This window comes from Polypterus senegalus, chromosome 1 (assembly GCF_016835505.1).
Source record: "Polypterus senegalus isolate Bchr_013 chromosome 1, ASM1683550v1, whole genome shotgun sequence".
NCBI classification, from domain to species: domain Eukaryota; kingdom Metazoa; phylum Chordata; class Cladistia; order Polypteriformes; family Polypteridae; genus Polypterus; species Polypterus senegalus.
Window position 1 is genome coordinate 154,241,335 of NC_053154.1, and position 19,256 is coordinate 154,260,590.

Genomic DNA, 19,256 nt, shown 5'->3' on the forward strand with positions numbered 1-19,256 from the left:
CATGAAATAGACTCAAGCAAGGTCAAAGACCTGTCATTCAAGGGATGACAACTAAGATGGAAAGAATAACCCACCTATTCGAAGATACTGATATTTTACCTGGAAATGACTTTAATTTAATCTGGAGGAGGTTCAACTTTCCATTAAGACCATATGCACGCCATCGCTTGAGGTAGAAGAATTTCTCTCTGGGATATTCGCTGGATACTCACTGAACTCCTTGGGGATTCTCTGAGGGCATCCTCTCTGGGACCTCTGGGAGTGGGGGAACTCTCCAAAATGACTTTCTAAAATCATTTTTCAAAACAAAAGCTATGAGCTTCACTTCAAGAAGGGAACTTCACCATCTACACTCTTGTGCCAGAAACAATTTCTTTTCCCTAGAATGCAGATGGCACAGCAAAGAGCCTAGCAACAGAAAACAAGCAGAGGAAGGAGCAGCACAGCACTGACAAAGATCATGCAGCAAATAGAAAGAGTACACTCCAATGCATGAAGAATATTCCACTGGAATCCGGAAGAACAACAAAGCACAACTCCACACAACATCTGACATCATCTATAAAGACTTGGTATCATAAATCTATTTACCTGCACCAAGATAAAGTAGAACTCTAAATACCATTAAACAGCCAGCCTATATGTTTTATGTTTGTCTGTCTTGTCTGCCTGTGTCCAGTCTTCTATGTCAATATTTATATGCAGTTATATTTCTATACTCCTTATGTTTATCAATAAATTGTATTCCGTTTCTTCTAAAAATGAGTGTGCCTCACTTACCTTGATAGAAATTTAAATGTCAGAGACCCGCCTCCCACAGCAGAGAAAGGTAAAGCTAAATAAAGTAGCAGCCTTGCCAAATTAATGGATTAATCCCACATTATTATGGCATCCTCCTGGGTGGCTGTTTTAATCAATAAAAATTCCCACACGTACCCATTCATATTGTGGTGCAGATTGTAAGTACCAAAAATATGGCACTGAATAAATAGATGGGTCTATAGAGTAAATAAGCTATTCTATTATTTATCACTATAATTAAACTAAGGAAAATAGAGTTCACAGTAATTCTTCTACATTTATTGGCCCCTGTTGTTTTTGCCCGAGTCATGGGTAATAATTACATAGGCACAACTCATCAAAAATATTGTACACAGACAGACATGTTTTATTTAAAGTTCACAATATTTGAAAATGTTGCTGCTAAATTACACCAACTTGAATGAGTTTATTGATAATACAAAAGAAATTTGTGCTTTTTGTAACATACTTTTAATTTTCTTATTTTTGTAACTTTATTTTTTTAAGACTAAATAGTACTAAATTCATTCATCTTATGTAGCCACAATAGGCTCTGGCCAACATGACACTGTTCCATTGTGAGATACTTTAAAAATGTGTGGACTATTTTGGACTACTAGACTTAATACATTTTTAAAATAATTTGTTAAATGCATTTTGCTTACTTTGATGATTAGTTACTTAATATTCAAATAAAAGTGTGAGCTTATTCATAGTAAAACACTGATAAATGCTTTGGTGCATGAAAAGGTGCCCTCTTAGTGAATCTGATAAGGAATACTCCCAGTGGATTCTGTGTTTCATATACTTAATTACCTAGATGCACGTGAAATCTCAAGTGTGTCTTTTGTGAAAGTTTAAATAAAGACTATTGGCTATCTGATGGTTAAAATGCCACAAAATGTTTTCATGCCTGCTCAGATTTTTAAAGAAGGGATAGGTATGAGGTTATTGGTTGATATTTGTAAAATATCAAATATTACATTTTTTATTTTGATCAGATGATCTATTCATTATGGCAGCTGACACCTTTTATTTACTTACTAGACATTAAGGCCGTTACAATTACGGGCGCTAGAACAGTATTGCATAAACATTATTAGGAACAGTCTATATTAAATGGCAAGGGACCTTGACCTCATTCTGTTTGTTGTCTTAATTTTTTGTTAAAAATATTTTTCCTAGAAGCCTAAAGTAAAATAATATTAAAAATAAAATAGAAACATATATGACAATACAGTAAGTATAATTAATATTGCCTTAGTGTACAACTTTATAACAATCTGTAATACACAATATCTGAAGAAGATATTTAAGAATTTTTTTTCAGGAAATTTTTCAATAAAATTTCATTATAGACAACATTTTTTGTAAACACTCTTGTTCAGGACCATCTACAACATTGACAACAACATCTGTAAAACTTCTAACTCTTGATAATGCAACATATAACTGTAACACTGGTTCTGCAACTTTTTCTAAGGTTTGCCCTTGAGCTTTATTAATTGTTCTGGCAAAGGCTAATGTAACTGGAAATTGTCGCCTTCTTATGGTAAAGGGTAAATTAGTAGAGGATAGAGCCAAATCAATACGGGGAATATTCTGACGCTCATTTTCTTTTTTACAATCGATCTATTTGCTCATATTTTTCTTTGTCTTTCAGCCTTTCTTTTGTTGATGTTTACTTGCTGAGCTGACCGTTCTTCCAGGAGATGTTGCTTAAATACGATTTGAGTGTCTGTGTCTTTTGTCCTACTTGACGTGTCCTTTTGTGTGGGTGGCGTGTTGTTAGTAGATAGTTAGTAAACATGCACAGGGCAGTATGCGTGGCGTCTCCCCACCAATGGATTTTATGTGCGCAGCCGCAACTACCCAATCAGCACTCTCCCCAGCAGTGCTGTCCTTTATTTGCTTATCATGCGTGGCTGCGTCTACGCCATTCACTGTGTGCCCAGCTTCCAGTGTGTGTGCGTCCACGGTCTCCCCAGCAGCGATGTCCTTTATTTGCTTATCATGTGCGGCCGCGGCTATGCCATTCACTGTGTGTTCAGCTTCCAGTGTGTGTGCTACGCCCACGATGCCGGTCGTGTGTCGTGACCGAGCCTCGCACATGCTGCATTTCACCAAAAGACACACACACACGGACACCTGGACGCACACAGGGGTTTTATTAAAGAGGATTCTTGAGAGAAATGTAGTATATCTATAGTAAGCATGTTACAGATGCATGTTAAAAAAAATTAATTGGATTCAAACTAAAAACTGCAAGATGATCAATATGTGACTGTAGTTTCTAAACAAGTTATTGATAGTATCTAGTGGGCTTCAGTGATTTTTTTTTTTTTGACAAGGGTAGCTAATTTTGACAGAGTACTTGAATTGATTGGACTGTTAGTAGCTCATCTAGGTGTTACATTTTTATTTTTTGTTTAAGCAAAATGTTCCCATACTTTGTTTCCTTTTCAAATTTCTACCATTGTGTGTGTCTGTCTTGTTCCAGTTAATTAAGCTTGTTCTGTTGTGATGCTGTACCAGTATTGCACTCCCCTTGAGGTTAAGTCATTAATTCCTTGGATATTTGTTGCCTGTTTTGAAAATGTATATAAAAATTCACCAATAGAAATGTATGTTGACTGTACCGGTTGTTTCAGCCAGAACCACAATTTGTTCATAAATATCTCCGTCAGTGAAATTCTCAAAGAACCATTCTCGACTAACCTTTCAAAGAAAGTAATAGTATAAAAAAATTAAGATTCCTTATACATAGGCATTTAGTTAATGTAGCTAAAGATATTAGAATCCAAGTCACCTGCATTTTTTTTTTTGTAGAATCCAAGTAAAAATAAAGTTTTCCTCTCTGGATATGGTGTTGAACTGGCAATCAAAAACCAAGAATACAAAGCAAAGGATGATACTCAAGTTCAAGGTAAATTTTAATATGATTTGATTTGATCTCTTCTGGTTGTAGTTGAATTTAAGATTTATTATGTTGCTTAATATGTTTCACACCATTTTTTTAAGGTGCAGAGGTGAATGCTACAGTGTTTGGAGAAAATGATCCAGTAGATGAAGTTCATGGATTCCTGTTTGGAAAACTTAGGTAAATGTATTTAAGTATTAATTAATTAAGAAATTAGCAAGATAAGTAAAGGAATACGTACTTAAACTGTGTTTGTGGTGATGGCAAAGAAAAAATTGTAATCTCGTGTTTTCACGGAAACTGTAGATGACAAAGATTCTCATACAATAGGGTTTAATGGGAGTCAGCAAGGAACAACACAAAAAAACAGCAAACAGTATTAAAACCCCTATGAAAAAAAACTGAAGTACAATCAAGTGAAATCGAGCTTTTGAACTGAAGACCCTACCTCCCCTATTCAGCAGCCCTGTAAAGCCAGTTTTGGCATTATGCATTGTTTGTCATGATTCTAGCAACATTTTATTGTGTTAATATTATATACAAGAAGATAATTTTAAAGAAGGTTGCAATAGTTCAACCAGTAAGCATCACAGTATTTCTTCAGAAGAAAAATGGAGTGAGGATTGGTTACTCGTAGTATTTTGTAAGTCATTAAGGCTTTTTCATCAGCCAAGGTTCAAGTCTGTTTCTATTTATTTTTATAAAAGGCTAGATAATCCCAAGAGCCAGCTTCTGTAGCCGAGGATCGGACCGCCAAGGTCCCTGCCTTCGGCCACCGCCCAATTCACACTGCACCCGGCCTCCTTGGCCCCTCCCATAGGTGGTGAGCCTATGAGAAGGGGAACCCACGTTGCCTCTTCGGCCTGTGCCTGGCCGAGCCACATGGGTGCAGGCCCGGCCACCAGGCGCTCACCATCGAGCCCCACCTCCAGGCCTGGCTCCAGAGGGGGGCCTCGGTGACCCGCGTCCGGGCGAGGGAAAATGCCATCCAAATTTTTTTTTCTGAATTGGTTCACAGCTAAGTGTGAAGCGTCTGGGATGGGAATCCGCACCTCCAAATCCAAGACCATGGCCCTCAGCCAGAAAAGGGTGGAGTGCCCTCTCAGGGTTGGGGGAGAGATCCTGCCCCAACTGGAGGAGTTCAAGTATCTCGGGGTCTTGTTCACAAGTGAGGGAAGAATGGAGCGTGAGATCGACAGGCGGATCGGTGCGGCATCTGCAGTGATGTGGGCTCTGCATCGGTCTATCGTGGTGGAAAAGGAGCTGAGCTGTAAGGCAAGGCTCTCAATTTACCAATCGATCTACATTCCTACCCTCACCTATGGTCATGAGCTATGGGTAGTGACCAAAACAGCAAGATTGTGAATACAAGCGGCTGAAATGAGTTTCCTCCGCAGGGTTTCTGGGCTTTCCCTTAAAGATAGGGTGAGAAGCTCAGTCATCCGGGAGGGGCTCAGAGTAGAGCCACTGCTCCTCCGCATCGAGAGGAGTCCGATGAGGTGGCTCGGGCATCTGATCATTTATGTTAGGTAGAATGCCCAGAGGGGACTGGGCGGTCTCATGGTCTGGAATCCCTACAGATTTTATTTTTTCTGTTCCCCCTGGCCATTGAACCTTACTCTTATTCGATGTTAATTAATGTTGATTTATTTTGTTTTCTTATTGTGTCTTTTATTTTTCTATTCTTTATTATGTAAAGCACTTTGAGCTACTGTTTGTATGAAAATGTGCTATATAAATAAATGTTGTTGTTGTTGCTGATCAGGATGACTCCTGGACGCCTCCCTGGTGAGGTGTTTGGGGCACGTTCAACTGGGAGGACGCCCCGGGGAAGACCCAGGACACGCAGGAGGGACTATGTCTCCTGGCTGGCCTGGGAATGCCTTGGGATTCTCCCGGAAGAGCTAGAAGAAGTGGCTAGGGAGAGGGAAGTCTGGGCCTTTTTGCTCAAATTCCTGTCCCCACGACTTGACCTCGCATAAGCGAAAGAGGATGGATTGAAGGATGGTTGAAGGCTAGATAATCAAAGCTGATCTGAGTGTTGAGTACAATGAAGTTTGCAGGAACCAAGATTCAGTAAAGAGTCATGCTTCTTAAAATGACTTTAGCTTGAGATAAATAATCTTCTTTCGGCTGCTCCCGTTAGGGGTTGCCACAGCGGATCATCTTCTTTCACATCTTTCTGTCTTCTGCATCTTGTTCTGTTACACCCATCACCTGCATGTCCTCTCTCATCACATCCATAAACCTTCTCTTAGGCCTTCCTGTTTTCCTCTTCCCTGGCAGCTCTATCCTTAGCATCCTTCTCCCAATATACTCTGCATCTCTCCTCTGCACATGTCCAAACCAACGCAATCTTGCTCCTTTGACTGTCTCCCAACCGTCCAACTACAGCTGACCCTCTAATGTACTCATTTCTAATCCTATCCATCCTTGTTGCACCCAGTGCAAATCTTAGCATCTTTAACTCTTCCACCCCCAGCTCTGTCTCCTGCTTTATGATCAGTGCCACTGTCTCACAACCCATATAACATAGCTGGTCTGACTACTGTCCTGTAGACCTTCCCTTTCACTCTTACTGATACGTGTCTGTCACAAATCACTCCTGACATTTTTCTCCACCTATTCCACCTTGCCTGCACTCTTTTTCACCTCTCTTCCACAATCCCCATTAATCTGTACTGTTGATCCCAAGTATTTAAACTCATCCACCTTCTCCAACTCTACTCTTTGCATTCTCACCATTCCACTGACCACCCTCTCATTCACACACATGTATTCTGTCTTGTTTATACTGACCTTCATTCCTCTCCTCTCCATTGCATATCTCCACCTCTCTAGGGTCTCCTTAACATACTCCCTACTTTCGCTACAATGTCATCAGCAAACATTATAGTCCATGGGGACTCCTGTCTAATCTCGTTTGTCTACCTGTCCATCACCATTGCAAATAAGAAAGGGCTCAGAGCGGATCCCTGATGTAATCCCACCTTCATCGTAAATACATCCGTCACTCCTACTGCAGACCTCATCACTGTCACACTTCCCTCATACATATCCTGTACCACACTTATGTACATCTCTGCCACTCTCGACTTCTACATACAATACCACAGCTCCTCTCGACTCACCCTGTCATATGCTTTCTCCAGGTCCAGAAGGACGCAGTGCAACTCCTTCTGGCCTTCTCTATACTTCTCCATCAACACCCTCAGAGCAAACATCACATCTGTGGTGCTCTTTCTTGGCATGAAACCATACTGCTGTTCACAAATCATCACCTCATTTATTAAACTAGCTTTCACTACTCTTTTCTGTAACTTTATGCTATGGCTCATCAATTTTATCCCCTTGTAGTTACTACCGTCCTGAACATCCCACTTATTCTTAAATATCGGCACCAGTACACTTCTCCACTCCTCAGGTATCCTCTCACTTTCCAAGATTCCATTTAACAATCTGGTTAAAAACTTCATTGCCATCACTCCTAAACACCTCCATGCTTCCACAGGTATGTCATTTGGACCAGTGGCCTTTCGATTTTTCATCCTCTTCATCGCTGTCCTTACTTCCTCCTTGTTAATTTGTTGCACTTCCTGATTCACTATCTCCACATCATCCAACCTCTTCTCTCTCTCGTTCTCTTCATTCATCAGCCTCTCAAAGTACTCTATCCATCTTCTCAACATACTCTCCTTGCTTGTGAGAACGTTTCCATCTTTATCCTTTATTACCCTAACTAGCTGCACATTTTCCCAGCTCGGTCCCTTTGTCTTGCCAATCTGTACTGGTCCTTTTCTCCCTCCTTTGTGTCCAACCTCTCATATAACTCATCATATGCCTTTTCTTTAGCCTACGCCACCTCTTTCTTCACCTTGTACCTTATCTCCTTCTTTGCCATCCTCTGTATACTTTCCTGTACTTCCCCATTCCACCACCAGGTTTCCTTTTTCTCCTTCCTCTGTCCAGATGTCATGCCAAGCACCCTTCTTGCTGTCACCCTTACTACTTCTGCTGTAGTTTCCCAACTGTCCGGTAACTCTTCACTATCACCTTGTGCCTGTTTCACCTTCTCCCTAAACTTAACCTTGCAATCTTCCTTTTTCCAATTCCACCATTTGATTCTTGGCTCTGCCCTCAGTCTCTTCCTCTTCTTAAACTCCAACGTCATCCTACAGACCACTATCCTATGCTGCTTAACTACACTTTCCCCAGCCACCACTTTGCAGTCTTTGATCTACTTCAGATTGACTCTTCTGCATAGGATGTAATCTACCTGTGTGTGTCTTCCTCCACTCTTGTATGTCATCCTATGTTCCTCCCTTTTCTTAAATTATGTTTTCACCCCACCCATGCCCATCCTTTTGGCAAAATCCACTATCATCTGACCTTCTTCATTCCTCTCCTTGACGCTATACCTACCCATCATCTCCTCTACCTCCTTGTTCCCTTCACCAACATGTTCATTGAAATCCTCTCCAATTACCACTTTCTATCCTTTGGGTACACTGTCCATCACTTCATCCAACTCACTACAAAAATCTACTTTCTCATTCATCGCACACCCAACTTGCGGGGCATTTGCACTAACAACATTCATCATCACACCTCCAAGTTCCAGCTTCATAATCATTACTCTGTCCGACACTCTTTTCACCTCCAAAACACTCTTGACATACTTTTCCTTCAGAAAAACCCTTACCCCATTCCTCCTCCCATCCACACCATAATAGAATAATTTGAATCCACCTCCAATCCACCTGGCCTTTCTCCCATTCCATTTAGTCTTTTCCACACACAATATATCAACCTTCCTTTACTCCATCATACCTGCTAATTCTCTCTTCTTACTAGTCACACTGCCAACATGCAAAGTTCCTCCCCTCAGTTCCACTCCATTTACCTTCCTCCTCTCTTCTTTCCTCGTGACACGTCTCCCCCTTCTTCTTTTCCTTCTTCTTCTTTGGCCAACTGAAGCCCAATTTTCACCAGCACCCTGTTGGCTAACAGTACTGGTGGCAGTTGCTGTTAATCTGGTGCTCGACCAATCCGGTATGGAAAATTTGTATTGTTGTCTGCATATTGATTTGGCAAAATTTTACACCGGATGCCCTTCCTGACATCACCCTCCCCATTTATCCGAGCTTGGGACTGGCACAAAGAAACACACTGGTTTGTGTGGCTGGGTTCTTGAGATACATAATCAAATTTGCTAATAGTTATCATGCTTTTAAGGAAGAGTGAGCTTAAATATCTAAACATGGTCTTCACATCATAAACTTCATATCATCAGTATACACATGCTTAATGCAGATGAATCTGTAATCTCAGTGGCAATTGCAATGAAAAGATACTGAACAGTGCTGTGGCAAGTATAAAACTGAGGGACATCCCTATGGGATGATGCATAAAAATGTAACCTCTATCAAAAGATGCCTTTTGGCAACTAAGCTGGTTGAGAAATGTGTCAGTTAGTCTCGTACTTCAGATTGCTCAAACTGGTTGAGGAAAGAATAAAGATGAACAGATTTATTGTGTAGGTGATAAATTAAGTAATATCACTGCACCAAGACTTTAAAGGGTTGGTGGATGGAAGACTATGAATGAAGATTGTCTTTATTGGGAGAAAGGGTATGAGATATTAGAGAAACAAGTTGTAAGTTACTTAAAAACAATGGGAGTGAAAGCAACGGGGTCAAAATGGGACACATTGAAAAGTAGCTAGACTTTGTGAGTAATTAAATAGTGACTAGGAAGATTGTGCCAAGTTAAAGAGACTTGATTTTTGTTACAGTTTTCTTACTTGTTATGCTACTGATGTTTTAACCATGGTTTCTGCAAGGAATTTTCTGAACTGATGGTGGTAGGAAGATAAGAGTTCTTTAGTAACACAGAGACGGATCACGCTTTATCATCATTGTTTCAGCCGACAAGCAAGGGTGTTAAGTTTGAAGCAGTCTAGTTTTGATTTGAACAACTACATGTGAGAAGTATCAGGACTGAGTTATAAAGTTAGGAAAGTTTCATATTTACAGCACTGTACAATAGTATTCAAAAAAGTGGGGGTAAAGTTGGCAAAAGAAAGTAAACTTAGTTGAACATATTTAATGAGTATAGTTTTTCATGGAACAAGGTGGTGAATTGTACGACCGTCTTAATGAGTGGATAAGTAAGCTATAATTTCTAAGAGATTGCAAAAGAACTGTGAGAGTGACAAAATCCAGTTAGATCAACAGAAGTGCAATCAGTGTGGATGTCAGAGTAAACCATTGATTCTTCTTTCTCATGCGGAGTTGAAGTTCAATGAATTTGTTTCTGTATGTTGAAATTGATGCATAAAGAAAATTAAATAGTTTACATGAAGGAAAAGAGAGGAAACATATTCAAATTAAATAAGCGATCAAAGAATTAAAATAGCCAAAAGAGCGAAATTAAATATATTGTCCTTATCCCAGCCATGGGTAGGCAAATAGGACATGCCAAGTGATTCTGTTGTTTGGAGGACCATCTTAAGTGTTGTGGCTATACCATACCATATTCCTTACTCGGTGGTCTTAGTGTGGGTCACAATGCCCCAGTGCAATATCGGGCACGTGTACTGTTAAAATGGTGCCATCCATTTCGGTTGAGACATAAAACTGAGATCCTGAGTCTCTGTGTTTACTAAAGATCCGTGGGCTTCTTTCATTGGCTGTCTACCTTTCACCACTCCACAACCTAATAGCTAATATGTGGTGAGTGTAATACAACAACAAAAACATTTATTTATATAGCACATTTTCATACAAAAGAATGTAGCTCATAGTGCTTTACATAATGAAGAATAGAAAAATAAGAGACACAGTAAGAAAATAAAACAAGTAAACATTAATTAACATAGAATAAGAGTAAGGTCCAATGGCCAGGGGGGACAAAAAAAAAACTCCAGACGGCCGGAGAAAAAAATAAAATCTTAATGAAAGCAGGGATTCCAGGCCATGAGACCGCCCAGTCCCCTCTGGGCAATCTACCTAACATTATTTAAAATGTCCTCTTTGTATTTATGGTTTTCACGGAAGGACTTGATGATGTTGATAATGATCACGTGGACTTATGACTTTTAGTCCATCAATGCTGGGGCATCATGGTGCTTTGAGTAGGTTGGTGGTGGCAAAGGCCGCCACCACAGAGAAACCGGAAAAAGAAACAAGAGAGAGTAGGGTCAGTACGGATTTTAGAGCCACCACGAATAGTTATTATGATGAATTGAACATACAGAGTATCAGGATTAAGATAAAGTGAAGTTATGAGAAGGCCATATTAAAGTAATGTGTTTTCAGCAGTGTTTTAAAGTGCTCCACTGTATTAGCATGGCAAATTCCTATTGGCAGGCTATTCCAGATTTTAGGTGCATAACAGCAGAAGGCCGCCTCACCACTTCTTTTAAGTTTAGCTTTTGGAATTCTAAGGAGACACTCATTTGAAGATCTAAGGTTACGATTTGGAATATAGGGTGTCAGACATTCCGATATATAAGATGGAGCGAGATTATTTAAGGCTTTGTAAACTATAAGAAGAATTTTAAAGTCAATTCTGAAAGACACAGGTAACCAGTGTAGCGACATCAAAACAGGAGAAATGTGTTCGGATTTTCTTTTCCTAGTTAGGATTCTAGCAGCTGCATTCTGCACCCGTTGCAAATGATTTATATCTTTTTTGGGTAGTCCTGAGAGCAGTAATCTAATCGACTAAAAACAAAAGCGTGAATTAATTTCAAAGCATCTTTCAATGATACAAGAGGTCTAACTTTTGCTATATTTCTTAAGTGAAAAAATGCTGTCCTAGTGGTCTGATGAATATGTGATTTAAAATTCAGGTTACAGTCAAAGGTTACCCCTAAGTTTTTTACTTCTAATCCTAATGCGTCAAGTTTATTTCTGACTAGCAAAATACCCGCAGTTCGCAGCGGAGAAGTAGTGTGTTAAAGAAGCAATGAAAAAGAAAAGGAAACATTTTGAAAATAACGTAACCTGATTGTCAATGTAATTGTTTTGTCACTGTTGTGAGTGATGAGTCTTGCTGTCATATATATACATATATATATATATATATATATATATATATATATATATATATATATATATATACATATATACATATATATATATATACACACATATATATATATACACACAAATACATATATATATACATACATATACACACATACACATATATAAACATATATATATACATACATATACATACATATCTACATATATACACACACAGCTATTTCAGATCAGTGCAATACACTGCTTGTTAAAACGGATAACTCCCGCTCTTACGTGCAAGTCTGCGTGGATATTATGAACTATCGTATTTGTTCAAGTTCTATTTAAATTTTAAATAGAAGGAATTTTTATTTAGTCGACAGAAATATCTTTGGTAGGAATGGTAAAAACAGACAGGAATATTATTCCTGAATAAATCAACTCAAACCTTAAACAACTTATAATATTTTGCTCTCCATAAAAATATATCCTGTCTAAATTATACAAGTTAGAAATAAAGTAAACGTTAAAAGAACAAACATTCAAATTTCTTTACTCTTATGTAATTTTATATAAAAAATAAACTTAGATTTTAAATATCCCAAAAGATTTTGCTCTCCATAAAAATATATCCTGTCAAAATTATACAAATTCAAATATGAACATGCTGCATAACAAAACCTGGAAATATAAATAAAATGTGTTCCTTTCAGCAATAACAAATCAAATCATTCAGTTGTCTTTGCTCATATGTCATTTTAGAGCTGGACGCCTGGCATCTTTTTGGCAACAGGTTCGTTTCTGTTTGGTGTGAGGTTCTGTGTTGTGGAGATTCTCAGGATGGATTGCAGGTGCTCATCAGTGAGGCGACTCCTGTGTGCTGTTTTGTTAGTCTTTATCACTGAGAAGAGCTTCTCACACAGATATGTGCTACCAAACATGCACAAGGTTCGAGCCGCATGTAGACGGACTTTTTTTGTTCTTCAAAGTCACCAAAGCGCCGTGCAAACTCAGTGCGCTCAGTTTATCAGCAAAGTGCGTATTTGGGAACACCGTAGTGACGACTTGGTTTAACATTACTTGGCAACAGGGAAAGTGGGGCAAGTGGTTTGTGTCTCCCATAAAAGCAGCTTCACTTGAAATCACTTTGTGATTGTGCACGGTAAAACGTCCGCTGAAGTGTCAGATTCTTATTTAATTCTTCTGCTTTCTGTATCTTCTGCATTGCATTCAGGTTACCCTGATGTTTTGTCTCATAGTGCCGTCTTAGATTAAATTCTGTAATTACAGCCACATTAGCTCCACAAATGAGACACACGGGTTCAGTAAACATATACTCAGCCTCCCATCGGTTTTAAAGGCTCTATTTTCAGAATCAACTTTTCTCTTCAGCATCGTGTGAGCTAGCTTCGCAATAACTTGCAGCATCATAAGCTAGACTTGATTAGCGGGTAAGTGTTGGCAAGGCAGCTGAAGCGCTGCATTATGGGATCTGTAGTTTATTGTGTTACCAGCGCTTCATATACCGGGCTTTAATAACAATAATACAGTATATAAAATGATCTCGGGCGGATATAATTACACGCGGGCGGATGTGGCCCGCGCCCTTGAGTTTGACACATATGGACTAAATAGAACTTGAAAAGATATAATTTTTCAAATGTGATCGCGCAATTCAGATAGAGTTGACGCGCACTACAGCCTGCATGCCTCAATAAGTCATCCTCCCCTCGCTCTTACTTTTTTACCGTTCATCTAATGAATACACTGAGTATGGCTTTACCAAAACAATCATTGATGGCGAATAAAGTATCCATTATTCGAGTATGTAGATCGGGATATATATATACCCGTATCGCATGCGGAGAAGTAGTGTGTTAAAAAGCTAGAAAAGAAAAGGGAACATTTTAAAAATAACGTAACATGACTGTCAATATACAGTATTTGTTTTGTGAGTGTTACTGAGTGTTGCTGTCATCAAGGATTTGATTATCATTATTTCTTTCAATCAGGTTCGTATTTGTAGGATGTGTTGTGTTCAAGTTACATTCCGTGTTTGTCAATCGTTGTAAAGATGACAGGTTTCATTCATCGATTCGTTTCTTACTGCATCAATAAACAGCTCGTCTTCTTCTTTATCTGAGACCTGACACACTGCATGCACGGGTTTTTTACACTGTCTTCCTTTAGCGGGACATTGACTTTTTCCACGTGTGCTTTGTTTCCACAGTAGCTGGATTTATGAATATGCTTATCAGGCGCTTCATATTTTTGCTGCCTTTTCAATTGTGTAATTCGGTTTTGTTCAGCCTTTTGGAACTGTTGCTTTTATCTGTGCACTGCGTCAGTTCACGTGAGCCACTCGGTGTACATGCATCGAAGGTTCCCAGCTGTGCTGGTGCCATCTCGTGCTATGTCCATGGCTGTATTTAATGTTACCTTAGTCCTGGCACTTAAAACTTTCTCTCGCAGTTTCGCTGAGTTTGTGTCAAACACCACCCTGACCATCTCATCTTCCTCTCCATAAGCACAGTCCTTCACCCGTGAATATTTAGTGGAGTTTGCTATTGGATTGCCGCTGACGGACGGCCTTATATGGGCAGGCACTAAATTACAAACGCCAGCGCAGCCTGTCTATGAACTTAATTTAAAGTGTAGGTTTACATCGTGCTTTGTTTCAAGTAGCAGAACTCATGAATATGGTTGTATATGTCACTCGCCGCTTCTTATTGTTTCGCTGCCTTCTCAATTATATAATGCATGTTTTCTTCAGCGCTTTTTGAGGTCTTCCTGGTTTTCTATGTACTGCGTGATTACGTGGGAGGCGTGATGATGTCACACGAAACTCCCCCACGGCGTTGAAGCTCATCTCCATTACAGTAAATGGAGAAAAACTGCTTCCAGTTATGACCATTACGCGTAGAATTTCGATATAAAACCTGCCCAACTTTTGTAAGGAAGCTGTAAGGAATGAACCTGCCAAATTTCAGCCTTCCACCCACACGGGAAGTTGGAGAATTAGTGATGAGTCAGTGAGTGAGTGAGTGAGTGAGTGAGTGAGGGCTTTGCCTTTTATTAGTATAGATAACCTCACTGAATCCGTTTTTGCCAATCAATACAATTTCAGTTTTCTCTTTATTTAACTTGTGAAAATTACTATTCATCCATTCAGAAATACCAGTAAGACATTGTGTTATTGATTCGAGAGAGTCGGAGTCATCAGGTGCTACTGATAAGTACAGCTGTGTGTCATCAGCATAGCTGTGGTAGCTCACGTTGTAACTTGAGATAATCTGACCTAATGGGAGCATATAGATTGAGAAAAGAAGCGGACCTAGGATAGAGCCTTGTGGAACCCCATATAGAATATCATGCGTCTTTGAGTTGTGCTTACCACAACTAACAAAGAATTTTCTTCCTGCTAGGTAAGATTCAAACCAATTTAAGACATTTCCAGAGAGGCCCACCCATTGACTAAGGCAATTTCTAAGAATATTGTGATCAATGGTATCAAACGCGGCACTCAGATCGAGGAGGATGAGAACAGATAAATGGCCTCTGTCTGCATTTACCCGGCAAGTCATTTACTACTTTAACGAGTGCAGTTTCTGTACTGTGATTAGTTCTAAAACCTGACTGAAATTTATCTAGAATAGCATGTTTTCTTTATTGGTCGTTTAACTGCATAATTACTGCCTTCTCTAGAATTTTACTTAGGAAGGGCAGGTTAGAGATGGGTCTAAAATTTTCAAAAGCAGAGGGGTCATGATTATTTTTCTTGAGTAGGGGTTTAACTACAGCAGTCTTAAGACAGTCTTGGAAAACCCCCGTATCTAATGACGAGTTTACTATGTCAAGGATATTATCAGTAAGCGCGTCTGATACTTCCTTGAAAAACCTTGTTGGTCTTTGGTCAAGGACGCAGGTGGAGGGTTTCATTTGAGAGATTATTCTATGTAAATCAGGTAAATCTATCCTGGTGAAAGAATTTAATTTGTTTATAACGGAGTACTGAGGCTTAGGAGGTTCCACAGTGTTGGGGAGATATACTATATTTCTAATATTATTAATTTTTTGATTAAAAAATATAGCAATGTTCTCACAGGTTTCGCTGGAAGTATTATGGGGGCATTCCTTTGTGTTACCTGGGTTTAGCAGACGATCAATTGTAGAAAATAGGACTCTGGGATTACTACCATTGTTATTTATAATCTGAGAGAAATAGTAGCGCCTCTCAAGACGGACTGTGTTATTGTATTCTGTTATTTTAACTTTCAATACCTCATAATGGTTAGTTTAGTTTTCCTCCATTTACGCTCAGCTCTACGACATGTTCTTTTCAAGTCAGACACTCTTTTTAGGACTTCCAAGGTATAACAATGCTAGAAGACTTTTTAACTGTCTTTTCAGGTGCAACTATGTGAACAGCAGCTCTTACTTTAGAATTAAAGTTTTCCACTTTACTAATTACATTATCCTCTCTATTATAGTTGGCACTATAAACGGACTGATTGCTTAGAATGTTTGTAAATTTTACAGATGCTGAGGAGTCGAAGCGTTTTTTAACAATATGCTTCTCATGAATGTTTTCTATCATTATTTCTATACTGAATAGTAGAAGAAAGTGGTCTGAAAGACCAATATCAACGATCTGCTTCACATCAGCTGTTAGTCCTTTGGTGATAATTAAGTCTAACGTATTACCTGCTTTATGTGTAGGCTGATTAACGAGCTGTCTCAAATCAAAAGAGTCTAGGAGGTTCATAAATTCCTTTACTTTTAGGTCACACTGATTATCGATATGAAAGTTGAAGTCGCCTACAATTAAGAGTGTGTCATAATTCGTAAATTAAAATTGACATTAGGTCTGAGAATTCCTCAATGAAAGACGCGTTAAATTTAGGAGGTCTATACACGGATAAAACGAGAACGTGAGAAACTCCATGAATAACAATGGCAGGAACTGCCTGCATACTCTCACCACATGAGGCCAGAAATTGTCGTGCACCAGGAGCCACTGTACCAGCATAGGGTCTGACAATGGGTCCAAGGATTTCATCCTGATGCCTAATGTCAGCCAAGGTGCCTTTGTCAAGCCTGTAGCGGTCTGTGTGACCCTCCATGGATATGCCTCCCCAGACAATCATTAACCCACCATCAAACTGCTCATGCTGAATGATGTTACAGGCAGCATAATGTTCTCCATGGCTTCTCCAGACCCTTTCACTTCTGTCACGTGCTCAGGGTGAACCTTCTCTCATCTGTGAAAAGCACAGGGCACCAGTGGTGCATCTGCCAATTCTGGTATTCTATGGCGAATGCCAATCGAGCTGCATGCTGCTGGGCAGTGAGCTCAGGGCCCATTAGAGGACATGGGGCCCTTGGGTCACCCTCATGAAGTCTTTCTGGTTGTTTGGTCATAGACATTCACACCAGTGGCCTGCTGGAGGTCATTTTGTAGGGCTCTGGCAGTGCTAATTCTGTTCCTCCTTGCCCAAAGGAGCAGATACTGGTCCTGCTGATGGGTTATGGACCTTCTATGGCCCTCTCCAGCTCTCCTAGAGTAACTGCTTGTCTCCTAGAATCTCCTCCATGCCCTTGAGACTGTGCAGGAAGACACCGCAAACCTTCTGGCAATGACACGTATTGATGTGCCATCCTGGAGAAGTTGGACTACCTGTGCAACCTCTGTAGGGTCCAGGTATCGCCTCATGCTACCAGTAGTGACACTGACTGTAGCCAAATGCAAAACTATTGAAGAAACAGTCAGAAAAGATGAGGAGGGAAAAATGTCAGTGGCCTCCATCTGTTAAACCATTCCTGTTTTGGGGGTCATCTCATTGTTGCCCCTCTAGTGCATCTGTTGTTAATTTCATTAACACCACAGCATCTGAAATTGATTAACATCCCCCTCTGCTACTTAACTGACCAGATTAATATCCCATAAGTTTCATTGACTTTATGCTATACTCTGATTAAAAAGTGTTCCTTTAATTCTTTATGAGCAGTATATATATATATATATATATATATATATATATATATATATATATATATATATATATATATACACACACACACATATATATCTACATATACTGTACATATATACTCAGCAAAAAATGTTTTTACTTTCAGTAAACTTAATGTGTAAATATTTGTATGAACACTAAAAGAGTCAACACCATAAGACATAAACTAAAAATGTTTCACAATGTGTCCCTGAATGAAGGGAGGCTCAAAATCAAAAGTACCAGTCAGTATCTGGTGTGGCCACCAGCTGCTTGAAGTACTGCAGTGCATCTCCTCCTCATGGACTGGACCAGATTTGTCAGTTCTTGCTTTGAGATGTTTCCCCACTCTTCCACCAAGGCACCTGCAAGTTTCTGGACATTTCTGGGGGGAATGGCCCTAGCCATCGATCCAAATCGATCCCGCTCCAGGGTACAGGCCTCGGTGTAACGCTCATTCCTTCGACGATAAACACGAATCCGTCCATCACCCTGGTGAGACAAAACCGTGACTCATCAGCGAAGAGCCCTTTTTGCCACTCCTGTCTGGTCCAGCGCAGGTGGGGTTTGTGCCCATAGGCGCGCTTGTTGCTGGTGATGTCTGGTAAGGACCTGCCTTACAACAGGCCTACAAGCCCTCGGTCCAGCCTCTCCTAGCCTATTGCAGACAGTCTGAGCACTGATGGAGGGATTGTGTGTTCCTGGTGTGACTCGGGCAGTTGTTGTGGCCATCCTGTACCTGTCACGCAGGTGTGATATTCGGATGTACCGATCCTGTGCAGGTGTTGTTACACGTGGTCTTCCACTGCGAGGATGATCAGCTGTCCTTTCTGTCTCCCTGTAGCGCTGTCTTAGGCGTCTCACAGTGCGGACATGGCAATTTATTGCCCTAGCCACATCAGTCCTCATGCCTCCCTGCACCATGCCTAATGCACGTTCACGCAGATGAGCAGGGACCCTGGGCATCTTTCTTTGGGTGTTTTTCACAGTCGGTAGACAAGTCTCTTTAGTGTCGTGCGTTTTTAGAACTGTGACCTTAAATGCCTACTTTCTGTAAGCTGTTAAGGTCTTAACGACCATTCCACAGGTGCATGTTAATTAATTGATTATGGTTAATTGAACATGCATGGAAAACATTGTTTAAACCCTTTACAATGAAGATCTGTAAAGTTATTTGGATTTTAAAACATTATTGTTGAAATACACAGTCCTGAAAAAGGACGTTTCTTTCTTTGCTGAGTATATATACTGTATATGTATATATGTGTATATATGTGTGTTATATATATATATATATATATATATTTATATATGAATATATATAAAGTTATATATATATATTTTATATATATTTTATTATTGTTGAATATATATAGTCCTGAAAAGGGCGTTATATATATATATATATATATATATATATATATATATATATATATATATATATATATATCCCAATGTAATAGTTTTGTCACTGTTATGAATGTGGCTGTC

General features: G+C 39.6%; 1 protein-coding gene across 2 annotated transcripts in view; it reads left to right on the top strand.

Annotated features, from left to right (window-relative positions):
* The window catches only part of uggt1 (UDP-glucose glycoprotein glucosyltransferase 1), a 237,291-nt gene that overhangs the window by 38,017 nt on the left and 180,018 nt on the right, over positions 1-19,256 (top strand). For both annotated transcript variants that reach the window (XM_039760741.1, XM_039760749.1), the window contains exons 7-8: positions 3,631-3,727; positions 3,823-3,901. In XM_039760741.1, coding sequence (XP_039616675.1) covers positions 3,631-3,727; positions 3,823-3,901 — 176 coding nt within the window. The remainder of the gene's footprint in view (positions 1-3,630; positions 3,728-3,822; positions 3,902-19,256) is intronic.